The 21,576-nt window shown below is 43.8% G+C and overlaps 1 protein-coding gene across 16 annotated transcripts in view; it reads right to left on the bottom strand.

Annotated features, from left to right (window-relative positions):
• The window catches only part of LOC135897010 (gastrula zinc finger protein XlCGF49.1-like), a 59,623-nt gene that overhangs the window by 17,810 nt on the left and 20,237 nt on the right, over window positions 1-21,576 (bottom strand). For 3 of the 16 annotated variants that reach the window (XR_010562871.2, XM_070522533.1, XM_065425571.2), the window contains exons 2-5: window positions 15,504-15,941; window positions 6,845-7,063; window positions 6,690-6,773; window positions 6,522-6,618 (exon numbers count right to left, since the gene is read on the bottom strand). Coding sequence is in view for 2 of the 16 variants with exons in the window: in XM_070522533.1 (XP_070378634.1) it covers window positions 6,522-6,618; window positions 6,690-6,773; window positions 6,845-7,063; window positions 15,504-15,660 (557 nt within the window). In the remaining 14 variants the exon portion in view is untranslated. Of the gene's footprint in view, window positions 1-6,521; window positions 6,619-6,689; window positions 6,774-6,844; window positions 7,064-9,578; window positions 9,677-11,768; window positions 12,913-12,932; window positions 13,188-15,316; window positions 15,442-15,503; window positions 15,942-21,576 lie in introns of those variants that run through there. The other 13 variants (XR_011507496.1, XR_011507495.1, XR_011507489.1 and 10 more) reach the window with 12 other exon arrangements.

The raw sequence follows: 21,576 nt of genomic DNA, 5'->3' as shown, positions 1-21,576 counted from the left end.
CCTTTAATAAAGTTTATCCAATCCAAATCTAGCCGAGAGCTTTCTGTATAATTCCTCGCATTAAAGATTCAGAAGTATTGAGAGGCATGCAAATGCCATAACTAAAATTCTAGGAAGCATCCCAAGAAAGGAAGATGCCAAGAGAGAAAAAGTAAGAAGGAGAAGGATTAGGTTTATTGCCAACACTTACAAGGGAGGTTATTGCAATAGGTGTAAGCAAAAGGCGTTAACAATGCTCTCACTAAGCACCGTAATTTAGACAATACTCAAGAAAAGACAGTGCATTCCTAGTGAAGAGAGTTTATTATATTGCTATAAAAAATGCTAACATGCAAGACAATGACAAAGCTCAAACACAGTAATAAAAAGTCTAACAAGGAGTATTATGCAGGGTGTCTACCAAGCTGACATTCCCAAATTCCATGAGTTTTCCAGGTTTTCCTGAGTGCCTTTGCAAAATTCCTAGAGTGACAGAAATTTGACTTATGTCAAGACAAGCTGACACCAAGTCGCTCGATGCTGTCACTCTCTAGTAAGCATGTTTAAAGTTAAGAAAAAACGAGTTTATCCAGTATGAATAGTAAGGAGTAGTATTTTATTTCAAAATAAAACAGAAGGGAGGGGTAAGTAATATTCACAGCGAATAAAATATCTTCGAAAAACAAGCCCATTGCAAATTGAGTAAACATTTTCAAATACGAATAAAAAGAGATGCATGCAGAAGAAGATATCATCGAATATGAGCAATTTCTATCAATTGATAGCAAGCTCATTGCTATGAGGCCTGAACTTTGTCACAAGTGGGATTCTCTCTCAGCAGCTGGAAAGGCAACCTCAATTGTCCCGACATATTCTCAGCCCACACACAATGCCTCATTGCTGCATCTCACTGCTTTAAAGAGTTTATTTTGGTTTGGATGAGGGACACCTGCATCTTGGCGTCAGCCAACACTGTTTTTTGAGCTCGGGCTCCTTCGAAGAAGCGGTCGCGTACCGCATTCCCCGTTCATTGCTCAATGCGTCGGTTATTTCTTTTCTCGTCCTCCTTCCACCGCGCGTTCGCCCCATGGACCGTTGAAGTATACTTTTGGTCAATTTACAGTCAACGTCCAATTTTTCGGACTTCCTAGGGGCCGCGAAAACTTCCGAAAACTCAGGCAGTACGAAAAAATAAATGCGAGGGAAATTGTGGAAGCACACTGGATTGAAAAACAAAAAGAAAAATGCATCAGCCATCCTTCTGCTTCATTGTTAGATAAAGAAAATTCGCTTCTATCATTACATCTTTACCGCATTTTATTGTAGGTGGCTGTTTCATGCACCTTGCTGTTTTTATGTTGACTGGGTGGCTTTCGTCCACATTGTTTTATCACAAGTGTTATATGTACTATTGACGTGCTCTCTTGATCGCGCAGATCTGCGGGTATCATATGCACTATAGGCGTGCTCTGTTGACTAGATCGCGCAGATCTGTGGGTACTTAAGCAGGTGGTTCTTCAAAAATAGAACCAGTTGTTAGAAAGTGCTCGTCCTTGTGTTGCTCCTATTCTTCGTCCCTGTTTGTTTGCGCACAAAAAGCTGTAAGATGAATCTGTTCCAACTAGGCCGACTCGCAGTTATGCTTCAGTTAAACACCTGGAGATTTTGTGTCGACTGCCGTCACCTTAATAGGATTACCAAAAAGGATGTGTACCCGCTTCCATGTATTGATGACATGCTGGACTGGTTACACGGTGCCAGTTATTTTTCGTCAATTGATTTGCGCTCTGGTTACTAGCAAATTGCAGTGGATGAACGAGATCGTGAAAAGACCGCCTTCGTCACCCCTGATGGTCTCTACCAATTTAAAGTGATGCCTTTCGGACTGTGGAATGGCCCTTCTACCTTCGAGCGCATTACTGACTCTCTTCTGCATGGATTCAAATGGACCACGTGCCTCTGCTACCTTGATGACATCGTTTTTTCACTGACGTTTGAGAGCCACCTGCACCGACTCTCAGCTATACCTGCTGTTTTTCAATGGGCTGGCCTACAACTCAATTCTGCCAAATGCCATTTCAGCCACCGCCAAATACAAGTACTTGGTCACTTGGTTGAAGCTGCAGGCGTCCAGCCTGATCCTGATAAAGTTAGTGCCGTTGGTGAGTTTCCACTTCCATGTTTTCCTACCGATGTCCAAAGTTTCCTAGGGCTGTGTTCCTATTTTCGGCGATTTATTCAGAACTTTGAGGAAATTGCTCGTCCTCTGACAGACCTCCTCAAAAAGGACACCACTTTTCGTTGGGGACCTGACAAGGCTGCAGTATTTTCAATGCTTATCCATCGCCTTATTAATCCACCCGTGTTGTGTCATTTTGATCCGCATGCCTACACAAAAGTTCGCACTGATGCAAGCGGCCATGGCATTGGCGCTATCTTGTTCCAACGACAGTGGGACACCAATCACGTGATCGCGTATGCTAGCAGTCTTCTTTCAGCACCAGAGCGCAACTACTCCATAACAGAACGTGAACGTTTGGCCCTTGTTTGGTTCATTGCTAAGTTCTGCCCTTACCTCTTCGGTCGCCACTTCACTGTCGTGACAGACCATCATGTTTTATGTTGGCTATCCTCACTCCAGGATCCGACAGCCTGTCTTGGCTGCTGGGCTTTATGCCTGCAAGAGTATTCATTTTCTGCGTCCTATAAATCTGGGCGGCTACATAATGACGCCAACTGCCTCTCCTGCTATTCTGTCAACCTTCCCGAGGGAATCCGATACAGATACCTGCGTTTTGTCGATCCCAGACTTCTCACGCATCACCGACGAGCAGCGTCGAGACCCATATTCGTGATCCATCATTGAACGCCTTACCTCGGAGCAAAGGACGTTTCCCTCCGTATGTTTGTTCTCCAGGACGGGACCTTATATCGACGCAATACGAGTCCACATGGTGCTGAACTGCTTCTGGTCGTTCCCCAGCACCTGCACTTGACAATACTCGCGCAGTTGCACAATGTGCCCCACGCTGGTCATTTGGGTGTCTCCCGTATGTACGACCGTGTGCGCAGGCGATTTTTCTGCGCCTGGGCTATATCGCTCTGTTCAAAGTTACGTCACTGCCTGCCAACTTTGCCAATGGCGCAAGAAGCCTCCATAGCTCCATTGTCTCTTGCTGGGCACCTTCAGCCTATAGATATCCCCAGTGAGCCATTTTACTGTGTCGGCCTGGACCTCCTTGGCCCATTTCCAACTTCATCCTTGGGCAACAAGTGGGTGGCTGTTGCAACGGACTATACCACGCTTTATGCCATAACGTGGGCCCTCCCTACGAGCTGGGCAACTGATGTGGCTGATTTTCTCCTTCATGCGGTGATCCTACGTCATGGTGCCCCACGTCAGCTACTCACTGAAAGGGGCCACTGTTTTCTTTCTAAGGTTGCCGACGACCTTCTTCACTCTTGCTCCAGGTCCCACAAGTTAACGACAGCCTACCAACCACAGACAAATGGACTCACCGAGCATCTCAACCGTACACTCACGGACATGCTCTCCGTGTACATGCCTGATGATCACCGGGATTGGGACTGCACCTTACCCTTCGTGACGTTTGTGTACAATTCGTCCCGTCACGGTATAACTGGTTGCACTCAGTGTTAGCTACTATATAGCCATGACCCACTCCTGCCTCTTGACTCGCTGCTCCCTTCTGATAATACCACTACCACGTTCTATGCTCACAAAGCCGTTGCCCGTGACCATCTTCTGGCATCTCAAGCTAGCCAGAAGGACCGTTACGGCAGTCGTCGTCGGGACGTTCATTTCAGCCCTGGGTCACTTGTCCTGCTTTGATTACACTCCCGTCGGGTCAGCCTTTGCGAGAAACTGCTGCCGCGATATGTCGGGCCATACCGAGTTCTTCACCAAGTCACCAGCCTCACATATAAGATATCACCTGTGACTTCAACGTCTTCTACCCCACCAAAAACTGATATTGTGCACGTTTCGTGACTAAAGCTCTATAACTCGCACACTGATTCGACACCCTAGGAAGCATCGAGACGATGCTTCTGCTGCCGGGGGTTAATGTCACGTACGAGTTCGTGCCGCTGTGGATGAAAGGGCGCCGTGAAGTGAAGGGTAGGTTGAAGTGTCTCGACGATCGGTAGATGGTGGTACCCTGACCACTGAGCTACAGCCTCTTAACTGTATATAATGTAAATACACATATTTTATTTCCCTGTAACAATGTAATACTGGCAGTAAGCTAATGGGCCTATAAATTTTCAATTCTTTAACGTCTCCCTTTTTGTGGATTAGTATAATGTTTGCATTCTTCCAGTCTTCTGGGACCCTTGCCGTCGATAGAAACTTCATATAAAAAGCCGCCCGTTTTTCAAACACTATGTCTCCTCCATCTTTGATTAAATCGACTGTTATTCTATCTTCTCCTGCCATTCTTCCTCGTTTCATGTCCTGCAAGGCCCTTCTGACTTCATCGCTGGCTATAGGAGGAGTTCCTGTATCCAGTTCCTTACTGTTTCTAATTGAGGTACCCCGACTCCTCTGGGTACTGTACAGATCAGTATAGAATTCTTTCGCTGCTTTTACTATATCTTCAAGACTGCTGATGATATTATCCTGCTTATCTTTCAGTGTATACATCTCGGTTTGTCCTGTGCCACATTTCTTTCTCACCGATTTCACTCTGCGTCCATTTTTTATGGCTTCTTCAGTCTTTCTCACATTATAGTTTCGAATATCCCTTATTTTCACCTTGTTGATCAGTTTTGACAGTTCCGCGAATTTTATCTTATTTCTTGAGTTGGGCGCTTTGATTTTGTCTTTTCTTTATTAGGTCCTTTGTTACTTGGGAGAGCTTGCCTACTGGTTGCCTTGCTACCTTGCCTCCCACTTGAATTGCTGCCTCTCAAGTCAACCTAGTTACGGTTTCATTCATTAGCTCTATGTCATCGTCGTCTCCCTGTTCTAAGGCAGCATATTTGTTTGCAAGTACCAGCCTGAATCTGTCTGCTTTTACCCTTACTGCCTCTAGGTTGTGGTGTATGACCCACATACTATAACCAATATATATTAAAAACCTGAAAGAACTAGAAGGAAATCAGTAAGGTTTATGTATTCAAAATTTTCACAGTTCAATGCACCATCTGAGCTAATGAAAAATAACAGCATCCAACCCCTTGAAACCAGAAGAAAAAGAATGTGTTGAGAATTTCTTTCCTTGCTGATAAGAAATTGGCGCTTTATCCTGCACCCTATGTATCATTTCTAACTACATGCTGCATGCATCATTAGCAATCCAGTTCACTAACCCTTTACTTTGCTCACACTGATACATACAAGTTTTCCTTTTTCCCACATACCATTACAGAGTGGATGCGAACACAATAACTGACAATGCATTGTGTTGCTGCATGTTTTCTTTAGTTGCTATTACTTGCTACCTTCGAATGTTATAAATTTCTGTATTTGATCTGCTTGGATCTGTAACATGATCTGCAGTATGAAATAAATAAAAATAAACGTATCACGACAACAAGGAAATACTGCTAATGTCCAGAATGACGAGGAACCCACATACTGGTCTTACACCAGCACAGTGTTCTTTCCCACCTCTGAACGCCTTAACACTTAAAAAAAGGCAATATGCAGTTAGCTTTTCGTAATACACATGTAAATATCTCTTGAAGGGTCCCCCGCCAGAAATTTTGGCTACACATTGGAACTTAATAGATACTGATCGGCTAGTTGGTGAACCTTGACCATGTGCTTTTTCATGCATGCATGAATGAGTGTTTTTAGTGCACTGCTTCATCAATATTAAGGACTGGAACTTGTAAAGTGCCATCTAGGGAGTGTTTTACAGCCTGCATTTTTTAAAATTGGTTAGTTATCAAAGGACATAAGACGAATTTGAAGTCCTTGTTGCTGTGTTTCCAGGAAAGGAGCGTCACTGACAACATAAACAGAACCTTCACTACAACCAGTGTCCACAAGCGACAATCCTTCACTGACATTTCTGATAATAAAAACGAAGGATCACATCACAAGTATATATCATGAACCCAGATTCCTGTAGTCTATTTATTATTCACTTTTGCTTTTCACATTGTAGTACACTCCCAAGAATGTTCATTTAGGCAGCAGCACGTTTGGAGAAGACCAATAAATCCTGATGATTGGCCTAGCATTCTGAATTATTAATGCCTATTTTACGGCAAGCATGACTATTTAGGGGGCCTAGCTGACAGACGATTCCTTCAACGTCGTTGTGCCTTCACATGAAGGCATACCACAGGAATGTGGTCAGTGCCACAGAAGGACAACAAATCTCCCTGCAACTTGCTACATTATGCCAGAACATCTTGCGAAGTCAATTGGCAGTTCAACAAATAAGAACATATGAACACTTGCTTCCTGAAGCACCAGAACGCCATTCAACGTACTGCGCAGGTAGGTAGCTTCATGATTCTGGACTCTGCCCCATACATAATGCATACCTACAAGGCTGGTGACTTACTTGGGGCTGCCATGGTGCTGTGCTTTCATGTGTACCTTCAAGTAATCGGCCCTCCCATAGGACTTGGAGCAGATGGTGCACTGGTATGGTCGCTCACCTGAGTGGACACGCAGATCATTAATCAGGTTGGATTATGGTTGATAAATGTCATTGTAAAAGGCTGCTCACCTGTGTGGGTGAGCTGATGTCTTGCGAGAGTGCCCTTTTGCGAAAAGCTCAGAGGGCATAAAGGGCACTGAAATGGCTTCTCGCCTGAGTGGATGCGTAAATGACTCTTCAGGTTGGATCTCTGAGCCATAAATGGCGTTGAAAAGGCCACTCACCTGCATGAATGCGCTGATGTCTTGTGAAAGTGCCCTTTTGCGAGAACCTCAGAAAGCATGAAGGGCACTGAAATGGCTTCTTGCCTGTGTGGACCCTGATGTGTGTTTTCAAATTAAACTCTCTTCTGGTTTCGTAGGCACAGAAGTCGCAGCGGTGGAGGCGTCTCTGCTGCAACTTGTCATTCTTGGTAGTTGTTGGAGAGGATGAATGCTTTGATCCTGCACAATAAAAACAAACCTGCACTTACAAAATGCCAGAATCAGAGCACACAGGTGCTGGTGCTAATGATGAACCTTTTGTTAGTTCAGTAGTTCTTGAGGGTTATATAAAGAAATACCACACAGAGCACTGTTTTGATTTTCTCAACATTTATATTTCCTTCAGGCACCAATTAATTTTCCCCCCTAGAAACTGAGTTTCAGCACATTTTGAAAGGGAAAATTGTCATCCACCTGAATGTACAACAGTGCAGATAAAAGTGTTATGCAACGGTCGGCTATTTAGGATACTTTCTGCCTAAATGACACATTTGTTGCACAGACATTTGTACACCATGGCATTTGCATGTGTTACCAATTGTGACCATGTCAGCATTCTCACTCAAGTTTGTGCATTTTACAACAGCCTATGCACTAGTAAGACTTGCAAAATAAGTGAAGGTGCAATTATCGAAACAGTACAAATGGTGAGCATCTGGTTTTAAGAGTAGAATGCCAAAATAATGCTTCTCTTGGACAATCCTCTATAAGATAGCTGTTAGCAACACAAACTTAGAAATGTGAGCTAAACCCATTGCACTGACAATACAAAAATTACCCCCTCCTCCTCTTTTTTGAACAGATGTGTTACCACATGGTTACTGAAATAACAAGCAGCACACTTGAGCAATGAAGTCTTGAAATGAGAACAGATGCCCTTTGTCCCGAATGCATCATTATTAAAAGCATTATTTATACTGGTATTTCATCATCTGGTTTACCATTTACTACATACACACAGCAATGCACAATAATTATTTCTGCGTAGTGTGGTCAGATGCTGCTGCAGCCTTTACACTTGTTTAATTTTATCGTTAGAGCTGTTTCAATCAGTCACCCTTTGCTTTGCTAAGCGTAAAAGACATCAATAACTAATAAACAAGTACACAAATCAATACCGAGCACTAAAGAATTAGATGATGCACACATAAGGTAAACCAGGTCTTGCAATGCAAGAGCTAACTCGGAAGAAGCAATGCAGTCCATCAGTGCACTCCACGGTCATGTCCACTCTGGCGAATACAACTAAGAATGTGCCATAATAAACCATTGCTTTTACCACACACAAGAATAAAAAAAACAACATGCATTGCACAGCACAAACTGAAGCGCACAAGGTATCTGTCTAGTACTTCATACAGTATCTCAATGGTCCACTGGGCTTACGGTGCTCATTAGCCCGCATGTTTATTTTACTCAAGCAGGTCCATTAAGTAAGCAAAGCACAGCTAATTGTTGGTGCTTATCAACGAAAGACATTTGCTGCGAAGTGATTTTAGTGCTTAGAAATTTTCCAACAAGAGGCTAGAACCACTGTGATTCTGGAAGAATCATGATGAGAAATAGAAAACGATACAGGCACATAGTCTGACTGCTTGTACAACAGTATTGCATACAGTGCATTTATCGTTTCGTGGCTGTGAAAATATGACTCTGTACAAATATAACACACAACATATAGCCCATCGGTGCCAGCAGGACTTCTTGTACAATGGACCAATGGAGGAATGAAGTAAGAACATGGGTCATAACACTGTGCTCAAAATTTTAACTATGGTTGAATACGTCATAAAAAGGGCATTCAAAGGCAAAAAATAAATGAACTTCCAAGTGCTATTACTAAACTTCTCTGGAGCAGCCAATAGAATGAAATGCAAAATATAGTAATATTAAGAAAGGGGAAGGATTGGTTCTTTAACAAGCAATTGTAAAGGAGGGTATTTCTACATCACCACAAATAAGCAGAAAACATATAAAGAGTAACTAATACAATCACTAAGTTCAATTATTTACATATTACTCAAAAACAGACACTGGCAATTCGTAATAAATAAAGAGCATTCAATTACTGTAGAACAATGCTTACATGCAAGAAGACACTGACATGAAAAAAAGGAGGCTCCTAGAAGGACTACGCCTATTATATCCAACAGGCAATAAAAATGTGAGATGAATATTTGCATTCTGGAGTATTATGTGCCAAAACCACGCACGGATTATGAAGCTCACAGTAGTGAAGGACTCCAGATTAATTTTGGCCACCTGGGGATCTTTAATGTGCGCCCAGTGCGCAGCACGCGAGTATTTTCAAATTTCACCCCCACAAAAATGTGGCTGCCACGGCTGAGTCAGCGCCACTCAGAGCCCGAGTGGCGCTGGCTAAGATTGCTAGGGCTAGATCCAGTAAACATAAATAACTACCAAGTTTTGGACAAAGTGATAGCCATTGCCACAGCCTAATTGGTAGTGCAAAGCACGCATAATGCTCAGATTGTGAGTTCGGCTCCTACCGGTGACAAGTTGTCTTTTCGTCCACTTTCATTTCCTTTCTTTTTTTAAATTATTTTCTACATACCGATTTTAACCACAGTGAATTTTTCCAATGCGTTCCTTGGCTTCATTGTCTGTTGGCTTTATGTGGTCATGATTAACAAAATCGAGCCCCTCAGTTGCCCTTATCTCTATTCAGACACACCAGTCTTCTAGTTTCAAAGTCACAGAAGTCACACGGACAGAGGGGTCTCTGCTGCGACTTGTCTTCAGCAGTTGTTGGAGAGGATGGATGCCTTGATGCTGCATAATGAAAACCACACTGCAATTACGGAATGCCAAAATCAGAACCCACAGATGCTAGCGCTAATAATGAGCCCTCTGCTAGTCTACCATCTTGAGGGAGATTTCAGAAAAAATCGAATAGAGCACAACTGCTCCGTCTACTGGGTTTGCTCAGCATTGGCCAAAGACCAGATTTCTAAAATCCGAACATCTTTCCACAAATAAAAGCTTTGAACTCTAAAATTTATTAATGTGAGAGGATGTGGAGTGTAGTGCTTACATGGGTTGCTGCTTCAGCGAAATAAAATAGCAATGTTTTCAATAAGTTGTCGTGGTGAAGCCAACATTTTCCTATCTTTGACGAAAGGAAAAAAAAATGCACACACTACAGTGCAGCAAAACAATCTCCAACTGCTGGTTTTGAACCCTGTTCCTTGAGCACAGCAGCCCGATGTATTATGCAGCGTATCTGAGCCCAACGAAGTAAGCTGCTCATTGTTATGAGTAGCATTATTAAAAGTGGGTTTGACTGCATAACTTAAATAAGCGAAGAATGGACTTGCAGATCTTTATATTTGGCTCATAATTTAAGCTACAGGTGAATATTTATCACAATTACCATCAATGGCAATAATAAATTAACATCCCTGTAATCTCACTAAAGTACTCCAAATATTTAACACAACATAACAGAAACGACACTGAAGGAAGATTACATGCTATTAGAGCAAGCATTAAAATAATGTTACCCAAAGGCAGACACAAGGAAACGTATTTACCATATATTTACAAGGAGAGCAAGCAATGAACCGTTTGGACGAAAGCGCATGCCAGATCAAAAGGTTCTTTTTCGTCAAAGCTCTTCGAAAGAAAACTGTCGACTCTCATTACAACGAACTGTGATAATCCAACAAAAAATGCCTGCTTTATCCGAAGTCTAATATCCAAGGCGCCTCACTTACAAAACTTTCGTCGCGATTTTGAACAACTTTATTGCAAAGAGCTAATGGCAAACGTCCAAAAAAAAATTGTAGTTTTGCCCAAAAGGTGAAGCATCGAGTGCAGTAACAAATTAGTAGACAGCTATGCGAAGAAAGGATGGTAGTTTTATCGGCCATTAAAGTTGTAAACATTCGCTTACTAACTAAATTAACAAGCATGGTGTCATGCGCGCAGAGGTAAACAAGGACAAATCTCTCTCGATGACTGTGGAAAGTCACTGTCAAAACATTGGACTGAGGAAGCCTGGAAGCAGCAGCAAACAACTGACCTTCATGCTGTCTCTCGCTTCAATGCAAACTAAACGTCTAAAGCACAGCACATGTGAAGCTGCCGGCACTGGGTGCACATTGTCCACATCGCAGATCGCTTTCAAGATACAGCACCTGCGCAGGCTGTGTGGGCGAGCACTTTGTCCCCATCACAGATCACTTTCAAGATATGGCGGCCACGCCGTAAGCAGCAGCTGCCGGAGCAGAGTAGAGTTTTCGGCCATTTCAATCATTTACTTGGAGCTTGTATGGCTAGCAACGCGCACCTATCTGCCCTTTCGCATGTCTGTGCACAGGCCACACACCGTATCAATCTCAGAGGTAATCTCTCTGTGGCAGAATGCCTTCACATGCATTTTGTGCCTATGCGCCTAATGTTGGCGGTCGCGTAATCTCAAGTCTACGAGACATGGTGCGAAGCGCTCACTTGCATTGTGACTGCGAGTTCGTGGTCATTGAGCAAGATCTGTTAATGTTTGCTTGAGCGCGCATGACACTGATAAAACTACGAATCTTACTTCATGTAGTCTCTGCTACTGCCACCAATGCTCTGCCTTTCTGACAAAATTGACATTCCTTGGGGGGGGCTCTAGACCAACATTTGTATCTCTTTACAGTTTCGTTTTTAATTTATGAGCACAAGATGCGAGCAGTGGGCTCGGTCAGCTATGGCATAAAGATCGACGGGGCTGCACGACGCAACGCATGCAAGTCTAGGACACCGTGAGCCACATCAATGCATTGCTATCGGTGTGATCTGCACCGCACATGCTGGCGCTCATACCCGCGCTATGACAGAGCCCAACCTTCTTGCAATTTGTTCACAAGTGCATACTAACAAGATATTATCCACCTGGAATGCTCCGAGAATTTGTGAAGTTGTTCTTGATGCTGAAACTTAAAAACCTCAAAATAACAAAATTCGCAATATAACAAGGTTTTTTCTCTGCAAGTACAACTTCTTTATGTCGAGGATCGACTGTATCATGCATCACATAATAACACCAAAAGAATGAGTCACAGAAGTGTCAGAAAACTTCCAAAGATACAGCCACTAACAAACAACTGATATCCCAAGCTGTAAATATGTTGTATATAGCAGGAGTGTAAATATCATGTTTTTCAATACCAGTGATGCAAATGCCGATACAAATGCCAAAGAGGGGGAACAAAAAGGTATAATCAACAATTAAATTGTCAGGCTATTAAGGCACAATAATACATGCACAGCCTTTGATAAATGAAAGAATAAACAAGTGCAATGTGGACAAAGGGCAGGAAAAGAAAGTCTCATACACCATGCGCTTATCTCCCTTTTTTCTCTCTTCTTGGCCCCTGCTGTGCACCAAATGTGCACTTAAGTTTTTTTATGCCTTCATGTAAAGAAGTATGACATTAACAGTCTCATCAAACATACATAATCTAATTAAAACATCTGCCCTTCTATTCTCCACTGCTGCCAGTCACAGTTACACTTTAACATGATGAAACACATTATTGAACTCTGCTGGAATATCCTTTAACAAACTTTACAGTGCAGTTTATGACAGCATATAGCCACACTTGGCCTTCTCAATGCACATGAATCTTAACGTGCTTGTACAGCTTATCGCACATGTGTGTATGGTGGCGTTCAATGTGAGCTGCATCCTGGTGCCCGTGGTCAGAGGGGCTGCAAAACTGCACCTTTCGTATGTCGGTGGCACCAACATACGAAAAATTGGTTCAATAGATACCAGTAATACAGACCATCTTTAGTTCAATTTTTGATATGTCGGTGCTGCCGTGCGGTCGTGAAGCACTATAGACCAGGGGCGCCGTGTTGCAGCTCATGTCGAACCTGACTGCACAGTCCCCAATACAATTCTATTTACTCTGCGAGGTTTACCTAGACAGCTCGTTACCTACTCTACATGGTGCCAAGTTCCCATAGTGCCTATTTAGGTTAGTGACCCATCTCACTCTGATAACGGCAGTGTGTGTTTAATCAAGTGGCTGCTCACGTGGTCAAAGGATATGAACTACTGCAGATTGTGTGTGCGCGCAGGTGCGACTTGGAGTTGTACTTCTGCAAAAAGCTCTGAGGGTAGCACCAGTGGCAGCAAAGCAAATTCCCACACGTCTGCTTGCACTTGTGTATGATGAGAGCAGACAGCTCTCATGGTGGTTGCCTAGTCGCATTGATTTCGACAACTGATAGAGGCACTTCTGCTGCAACTATCGGCTCTTGACTACTGCTCAGCAGCAATGACATCTTCCTGTGACAAGAGTTAAGAAAACATAACCAGATGAGCCACACGAACACCACTTTATTGACAACAGAGAAGCTCTAAAAATAAAATTTTCAAATATAATCGAGCACAAATATTTGACAGAATCCACCTCCGAACACCGATTCAAATACCAAATATTTCCAGTTTATAAACACGGAAAAATATAAAGATATTGGTGGCATCTGTTTGGCAACAAAAGGGTTAGTTTACTTATCTGCTACATGCAATGCTGTTACCACCTTAATTTAAGCTCAACTGGAGTTTGTAAGCCAGGAACAAATAAAAGGTGGCCGTATCTATATTGCATCGTGACAATGACAGCAATTAAACAAAGAAGCAGCATGTGTGTAGATGCACGAGATATAGTGGAGCACTTGTTGAAGGAGCTAAGTGCAATATACTAACGCGCCGTCACATCAGTTTGAAGGAACCCAAACATGTTGAGACATGGCAAATGATAAATCACTTCGCTTAAATTGAAATGGCAATTTTGGAGGTTTTCTAAGGTGCAACATGCCTATTTATTGACTGGGAACTACTGCACAAAAAAGTGAGTCCCTTTATGAATTTGCATAAAAATGAGCTGTCTGCACAAAACCTTGGTTGTTGTGCAGACTGTAAGTGGAGACTGTTGGGTTCACTCAACAGTCTCCACTTACATCAATTTTTCTGCCTTTAAACTGAAAAAAAATTGTGTTGTCCTTCAGAGTATTTGAAGAACAAATACATGTATTTGACAATCTTGAACAGTGAATTCCTAAATCTAAAAGAACTGCATAAAGCTATTTGATTGGTATTCAAGATTTCAAATTTTCCCGAACCCTTATGTACCACATTATTTAAGCTCACACTACGCTAATATCAGGCCATTATTCTTTTATGACAAATAAACGAAAGTTGCAGTGGCATGTACAAAAAAAAAAAATCCTTTGCCAGAAGACAAACATGGTCACAGGAGATCATTCATGCATTATTTTTCTCTTTGGCTACATGGGCTAAATAAAGACAGTGAGAGAGTATAATATTTACCTCTCTCGCCTTAGAATCAAATTCTGACGGGCTGCTACTAGCTTTTAATTTGCTTATCTTTCAACCAGCATATCTAGCAGGATTTCTTAGTTATCAGTTTTAAAGTCCTTAGATTGTTTCAACCTTGGTAAATAAATTTTTTTTTTTACTTTTTATAACAGAGGCTACTCAACATTTTTTCAAGGGGAGATGCAGGGCTGAAAGGTCAACTTTTGAGCCTACATGCCAATTTTAACAAATTTGGCAGGAGGTTTTGTCTTCTTGTCGTTAAAACATGCAATAAATTTGATGAACATAGCACAAATATAAGAAGGTTCTGGGTGTCTCATGTCCCATCTGGGCAGGGTCTTGCCCTTTGCCATTCTCTCTATGCAGCTTCCAGTGCAGTAGCGAAGACTAAATGATAGAGAAAGCTGCACATCAGTGCAAAAATTACCTCTAACTTTGCTTCTACTTGAAGGATTAAAAATTGTTTATGGCAGGAGATTCGCGAGGCCACATCCTTTATATTGAGGCCATTCTATGATTAGTTAAAAAAAAGTGTTTCACGGTCCCTTTATTTATTTTTTTTTGGTCCTGTGAACACGGCTTTGTTCAAATGTCTTTCTTCGTCTCTTGTATGTTTGTTTTGTGGGCAATGGTTCTGCAGTCCATGCCGGCAGGCCCCAGTCCTGGCCAGCTGTGCCCAGCAGTGCAAAACCACGACTTAGTGCCACTACTCATGTGTCCATTATCTTTTCCCACAGCTGGCTCTGATGCCATTGGTGCTCCCATACTGCCCCTCCCTCTGCGAAGGTGATGATGGCACTGGCCCACGGTGGCTTGCAGCGACGGCACAGCACTCCCACCTGTGGGTGAACCTTGTAAACTGTTGTACCAAACGTGCATTGGCGGACCAGGCAACGTCTAAGTCTGAAGGTCTTCCAGGAACCCAAAGGCCCTAAACCTGCCGGCTTCTTAGGTGCAGACCTCGCAAAAATGCAGCGGATAATGTGGTGCAGCCTCCAAGTTGTCGAGGTCTTGCAGGAACCCTAAGGTCCTAAACAGTTTCCGGACTCACACCTGGCCTGGTCTTTCTCCCTTACCTTGTTCTGATGAGTGTGCACAGCCGGTCGCCAGAAGGTGCCGGTGTCTGCTCAATGCGTTGCCACTGCACGAAGACCGCACCGCACCACGCAGGTAACAGGAGGGGAAGATTGCAGATTGCCCCCCCCCCCCCCCCCCCCCCCCGACCTACTATAGACAACTGTCCTTGAGCTCCCGCGGTCTCACCAGAACACCGGATTCGGGTCACCATGTACTTCCGAGCTGAGTGCGTGGAAATCTGCACCCTGTACTGTGGAGGAATGCAGCCATTCCCGGAGGTAGTGTGAACGCCATCATGACGATGTTGCCCTTCTCCAGGTGCCACCAGGTGCTGCTGCAGCATGCAGGAGACAACACCGCCCCCATGTTCCACGCCAGGGCCGGTGATGGTGACAGAGGAGGAGCAGGCAGAAGTGCTTCTCAGCAAATGCCAGAGGTGTAGCTCACACTAGCTGGTCACACACAAGGCCTGGGCAGGAGACGCTACTGGCTCTGGAACGGGCGCCACCTGGCTTCGCAATGAGGATGATCCGTCCTGGAAAGCAGCTGGGGCCCCACATTGAGCAGCAATGTGAGCATGGCATGGTCCTGCAGTCCACACCAGCAGACCCCAGTCCTGGCCGGCTGCACCCAAGATTATTGTGAGATTACTGTGGAAGAAGACAATGATTGTCTTCTGCCACAGCTAGCTCCAATGCCGCTCACCGTGCCGGCGCTCCCATATTCATTCCTCGGCAAAAAGGGAAATAAAAATAAGTAAAACAAAACCCAATGTGAACACGTGTAATTCACAATACGGTCGAACTAATTGGTACTGATACCAGTTTTCACAATATGTCGGACATAACAATGAGCAGTCATTGCACTATCAACCTCTGTATGTATTTTATGCCGAAATAAACCGCTTACTACAATGCTCCCATGTCGTGTTATCAATAATAAAAATTAAATGTGGTTACTGGGTGTGTGCACCATAAGGAAAAAGAATGCAACATCCTAGGAGGGAAAGAAAAAAAAATGAGTGCGAAAAGTGCGACTTGCTTCGTTACACTCGCCCCTGTGCCGTGCACCTTGTGACCCCACAGAGCATGCGTGGCATTTCCACTCCGGTCTCACACGTCCTTTTCTCTTCTGCCTTCATCCTCCTGCCGACGTCGCAGGTGTGGGTTGTTCGGCACAAAGGTACAGGCACCAAGTGGCCAAATTTAATTGTTATAGCCATTAATGCAGCATGGGAACATATCAGTACCAAAAACCTCGTTAATACGTAGTTGGCGGGACGTAGGAAAAGTATGCATTGACCGGTAGTACATCTAAACTGAAAACCACAAATTAGTAGCAACTAACCTCTCAAAAGCAAAGAAAAAGTAATGAGCAGCTATTTTCACACTACACAGCTTGCTTTATTTTGAAGCAATAGACCAAAAGTCGAACAGTTTCAGTTGCCGCCACAAAGGCCTTGCGGCAACAACAGCAACCTCAAATTCCTAGAGACCTCGGCAAACTTTGCCATAGGGCTTTCTTCTCGGCAAATTTCTAAGCCTATTCTTCAACTTTACATGAGTTGTAGTTGCACTGTTTAACTATTGTATGCAGTGCAGAGAAAGATATGTTGACAGTGTAACTGGGCTCTCGAATGCGGCGGTGGATGTGGTATGATTTCTCAGGTTTGTTCAGCAGATGAAGTGATCACTGAACGTCCTTTTTACATATGACAAGTTCTGAAGAGTGGCATCTGAGTGGCTTTGGACGACAATATGACACTCACTTGAGAGCCATGCCATAAAGCAAGGAGTCTACTTGCCCCTGCCGTTCCACGGCAACTCTTCTACAGAAAGTACTGCAAAGCAGTTAGGGTCCTTGCATATTTACCAGTCAGCAGTTGTGAGGATCCAGCATGGAGGCTGTGAGAACCGCTGACATGAGCTGCTTCTGGACAACACTTGCAGTAGTTGCAGTAAGTAAAAGATGAGGAATGCAAGGCTATAGAGTGGATGACAATTGGATGATGGCACTTATATGACGATGCTGGAATGATTCTGGAAATGACAATGACAATGGGACGATGATACCAGACTAATGCTGGAATGACAACTGCTAGACAACAACGGGATGACAAAGCTGGAATGGCCACAACTATGTAGTGACCACAAATGCATGACTACAATGCAAAAATGAAAACAGCATGACTGGAACTAACATGGCATGATTATGATGCAGTGACAATGGAATGACAAAGGCATGGTGAGGAAATGACAGTGCAGTGACAATGTCAGAGTGTAGACAGAGGAACAATGATGATTGCCTGACAATGAAGAAATTGTAATGACAAAGATGGCACAAGCATTACTGAGGCCACATGGCTTCTGAAGTGAGGAAGACAAAGACCAAAGGGCTAGTGTCGCTGCTTTTGCTCACGCTGTCACTTAGATAGAACTGCTCGGCTACTCTCTGCACCGGAGCCGACGTGACTGGGATTCCCGCTAGCCGTAAATAAACCTCGTAGCAGAATTATCACAACGGAATGAAGGCGATGGAATGACAACGGAATAATGACAAAAGCATGACAACAGCATACTTCTGTTGGAGTTCACATCAGCACTAACGCACATCACCTGCCAACCATGGCTGCCTTGGTTTGTACTATTTCTGGCGCCTGCTACGACTATGTTCGGTACCATGCAAGACAACAGTCAACGCCCGAGAAATGTGGGAAAGAAGAAACAAAAGCACCGTTAAAAAAAAGCACGCAGAGCAGGACAGGGAAAGGTGACTGCAGGTTTACCCCAGCAGGTTTTGTCGGAAGGCGACGTTTACCAGAGGCTGAAATGGAAAGTTGCCTTTGGTGAAAAGCCTAAAAGGCCCAAACAGTAGGCATTGACAACCACTAGGATTACCTTTTGCCCGAACGATGCTCAGCCACACACAGCTACACCCGGGAGAGTCCGATCACATTTTCTTGGGTCTGTGGTGTCGCAACACACCATACAGATAAAGGCTGCAGAAGCATATGTGGGGTGTGTCACAAGTGGTCTTGTTTCTTTCAATGAATGCTATACACATCACATGCACATTATTGTGCACACTTTACCTAACAAGAGTCTAGTTGCTAATACAATGTTCGTACCTATTTCCTGGCAACATCAAACCTGGCAATGCTTAACATGTGAACCCTCTCGAGTGAAGCTAACTTAGCAGGGTTCTTTGAGGTATTATCATGCATTGCTTGGGAGACCACTGGCCTTAGTGAGGTCAGAATTGGTGAGGCTTCATCATCATCATTAGCCTGGTTACGCCCACTGCAGGGCAAAGGCCTCTCCCATACTTCTTCAACAACCCCGGTCATGTATTAATTGTGGCCATGTTGTCCCTGCAAACTTCTTAATCTCATCCACCCACCTAACTTTCTCCTGCCCCCTGCTACGATTCCCTTCCCTTGGAATACAGTCCGTAACCCTTAATGACCATCGGTTATCTTCTCTCCTCATTACATGTCCTGCTCATGCCCATTTCTTTTTCTTGATTTCAACTAAGATGTCATTACTCGCGTTTGTTCCCTCACCCAATCTGCTCTTTTTTTATCCCTTAATGTTACACCCATCATTCTACTTACCATAGCTCGTTGCATCGTCCTCAATTTAAGTAGAACCCTTTTCGTAAGCCTCCAGGTTTCTGCCCTGTAGGTGAGTACTGGTAAGACACAGCTATTATACACTTTTCTCTTGAGGGATAATGGCAACCTGCTGTTCATGATCTGAGAATGCCTGCCAAACGCACCCCAGCCCATTCTTATTCTTCTGATTATTTCCGTCTCATGATACGGATCCACCGTCACTACCTGCCCTAAGTAGATGTATTCCCTTACCACTTCCAGTGCCTCAATACCTATTGTAAATTGCTGTTGTCTTCCGAGACTGTTAAGCATTACTTTATTTTTCTAGAGATTAAATTTTAGACCCACTCTTCTGCTTTGCCTCTCCAGGTCAGTGAGCATGCATTGCAATTGGTCCCCTGAGTTACTAAGCAAGGCAATATCATCAGCGAATCGCAAGTTACAAAGGTATTCTCCATTAACTTTTATCCCCAATTCTTCCCAATCCAGGCCTCTGAATACCTCCTGCAAACACGCTGTGAATAGCATTGGAGAGATCGTATCTCCCTGCCTAACGCCTTTCTTTATTGGGATTTTGTTGCTTGCTTTATGGAGGACTATTGTGGCTGTGGAGCCGCTATAGATATCTTTCAGTATTTTTATATATGGCTCGTCTACACCCTGATTCCGTAATGCCTCCATGACTGCTGAGGTTTCGACAGAATCAAACGCTTTCTCGTAATCGATGAAAGCTATATATAAGGGTTGCTTATATTCCGCACATTTCTCTATCACCTGATTGATAGTGTGAATATGGTCTATTGTTGAGTAGCCTTTACAGAATCCTGCCTGGTCCTTCGCTTGACAGAAGTCTAAGGTGTTCCTGATTATATTTGCGATTACCTTAGTAAATAGTTTGTAGGCAACTGACAGTAAGCTGATCGGTCTATAATTTTTCAAGTCTTTGGCGTCCCCTTCCTTATGGATTAGGATTATGTTAGCGTTCTTCCAAGATTCTGGTACGCTCGAGGTCATGAGGCATTGCGTATACAGGATGGCCAGTTTCTGTAGAACAATCTGCCCACCATCCTTCAACAAATCTGCTGTTACCTGATCCTCCCCAGCTGCCTTCCCCCTTTGCATAGCTCCCAAGGCTTTCTCTTTACTTGTTCCAGTGTTACCTGTGGGATTTCGAATTCCTCTAGACTATTCTCTCTTCCATTATCGTCTAGGGTGCCACTGGTACTGTATAGATCTCTATAGAACTCCTCAGCCACTTGACCTCATCCATATTAGTAATGATATTGCCGGCTTTGTCTCCTAACGCATACATTTGATTCTTGCCAATTCCTAGTTTCTTCTTCACTGCTTTTAGGCTTCCTCCGTTCCTGAGAGCATGTTCAATTCTATCCATATTATACTTCCTTATGTCAGCTATCTCATGCTTGTTGACTAATTTCGAAAGTTCTGCCAGTTCTATTCTAGCTGTAGGGTTAGAGGCTTTCATACATTGGCATTTTTTGATCAGATCTTTCGTCTCCTGCGATAGCTTACTGGTATCCTATCGAACGAAGTTACCACAGACTTCTATTGCACACTCCTTAATGATGCCCACAAGATTGTCGTTGATTCCTTCAACACTAAGGCCCTCTTCCTGAGTTAAAGCCGAATACCTGTTCTGTAGCTTGATCTGGAATTCCTTTATTTTCCCTCTTACCGCTAACTCATTGATCGGCTTCTTATGTACCAGTTTCTTCCGTTCCCTCCTCCGGTCTAGGCTAATTCGATTTCTTACCATCCTATGGTCACTGAAGCGCACCTTGCTGAGCACGTCCACATCTTGTATGATGCCAGGGTTAGAGCAGAGTATGAAGTCTATTTCATTTCTAGTGTTGCCGTTCGGGCTCCTCCATGTCCACTTTCGGCTATCCCATTTGCGGAAGAAGGTATTCATTATCCGCATATTATTCTGCTTCGCAAACTCTACTAATAACTCCCCTCTGCTATTTCTAGTGCCTATGCCATATTCCCCCACTGCCTTGTTTCCAGCCTGCTTCTTGCCTACCTTGGCATTGAAGTCGCCCATCAGTATAGTGTATTTTGTTTTCCCTCTACCCATCGCTTATTCCACGTCTTCATAGAAGCTTTCGACTTCCTGGTCATCGTGGCTGGATGTAGGGGCGTAGACCTGTACAACCTTCATTTTGTACCTCTTATTAAGTTTCACAACAAGACCTGCCACCCTGTCGTTAATGCTATAGAATTCCTATATGTTACCAGCTATATTCTTATTAATCAGGAATCCGACTCCTAGTTCTTGTCTCTCCGCTAAGCCCCGGTAGCACAGGATGAGCCCGCTTTTTAACACCGTATATGCTTCTTTTGACCTCCTAACTTCACTGAGCCCTATTATATCCCATTTACTGCCCTCTAATTCCTCCAATAACACTGCTAGACTCGCCTCACTAGATAACGTTCTAGCGTTAAACGTTGCCAGGTTCAGATTCCAATGGCGGCCTGTCCGTAGCCAGGGATTCTTAGCACGTTCTGCTGCGTCGCAGGTCTGACCGCCGCTGTGGTCAGTTGCTTCGCAGCTGCTGGGGCTGAGGGCCGGGGTTTGATTGTTGTGTTCATATAGGAGGTTGTGGCCAAGTACTGCACCAGAGT

This window comes from Dermacentor albipictus, chromosome 7 (assembly GCF_038994185.2).
Source record: "Dermacentor albipictus isolate Rhodes 1998 colony chromosome 7, USDA_Dalb.pri_finalv2, whole genome shotgun sequence".
NCBI classification, from domain to species: Eukaryota; Metazoa; Arthropoda; class Arachnida; order Ixodida; family Ixodidae; genus Dermacentor; species Dermacentor albipictus.
Note: the sequence above shows the minus strand (reverse complement) of the source record. Positions and strands in the feature narration are given on the sequence as shown.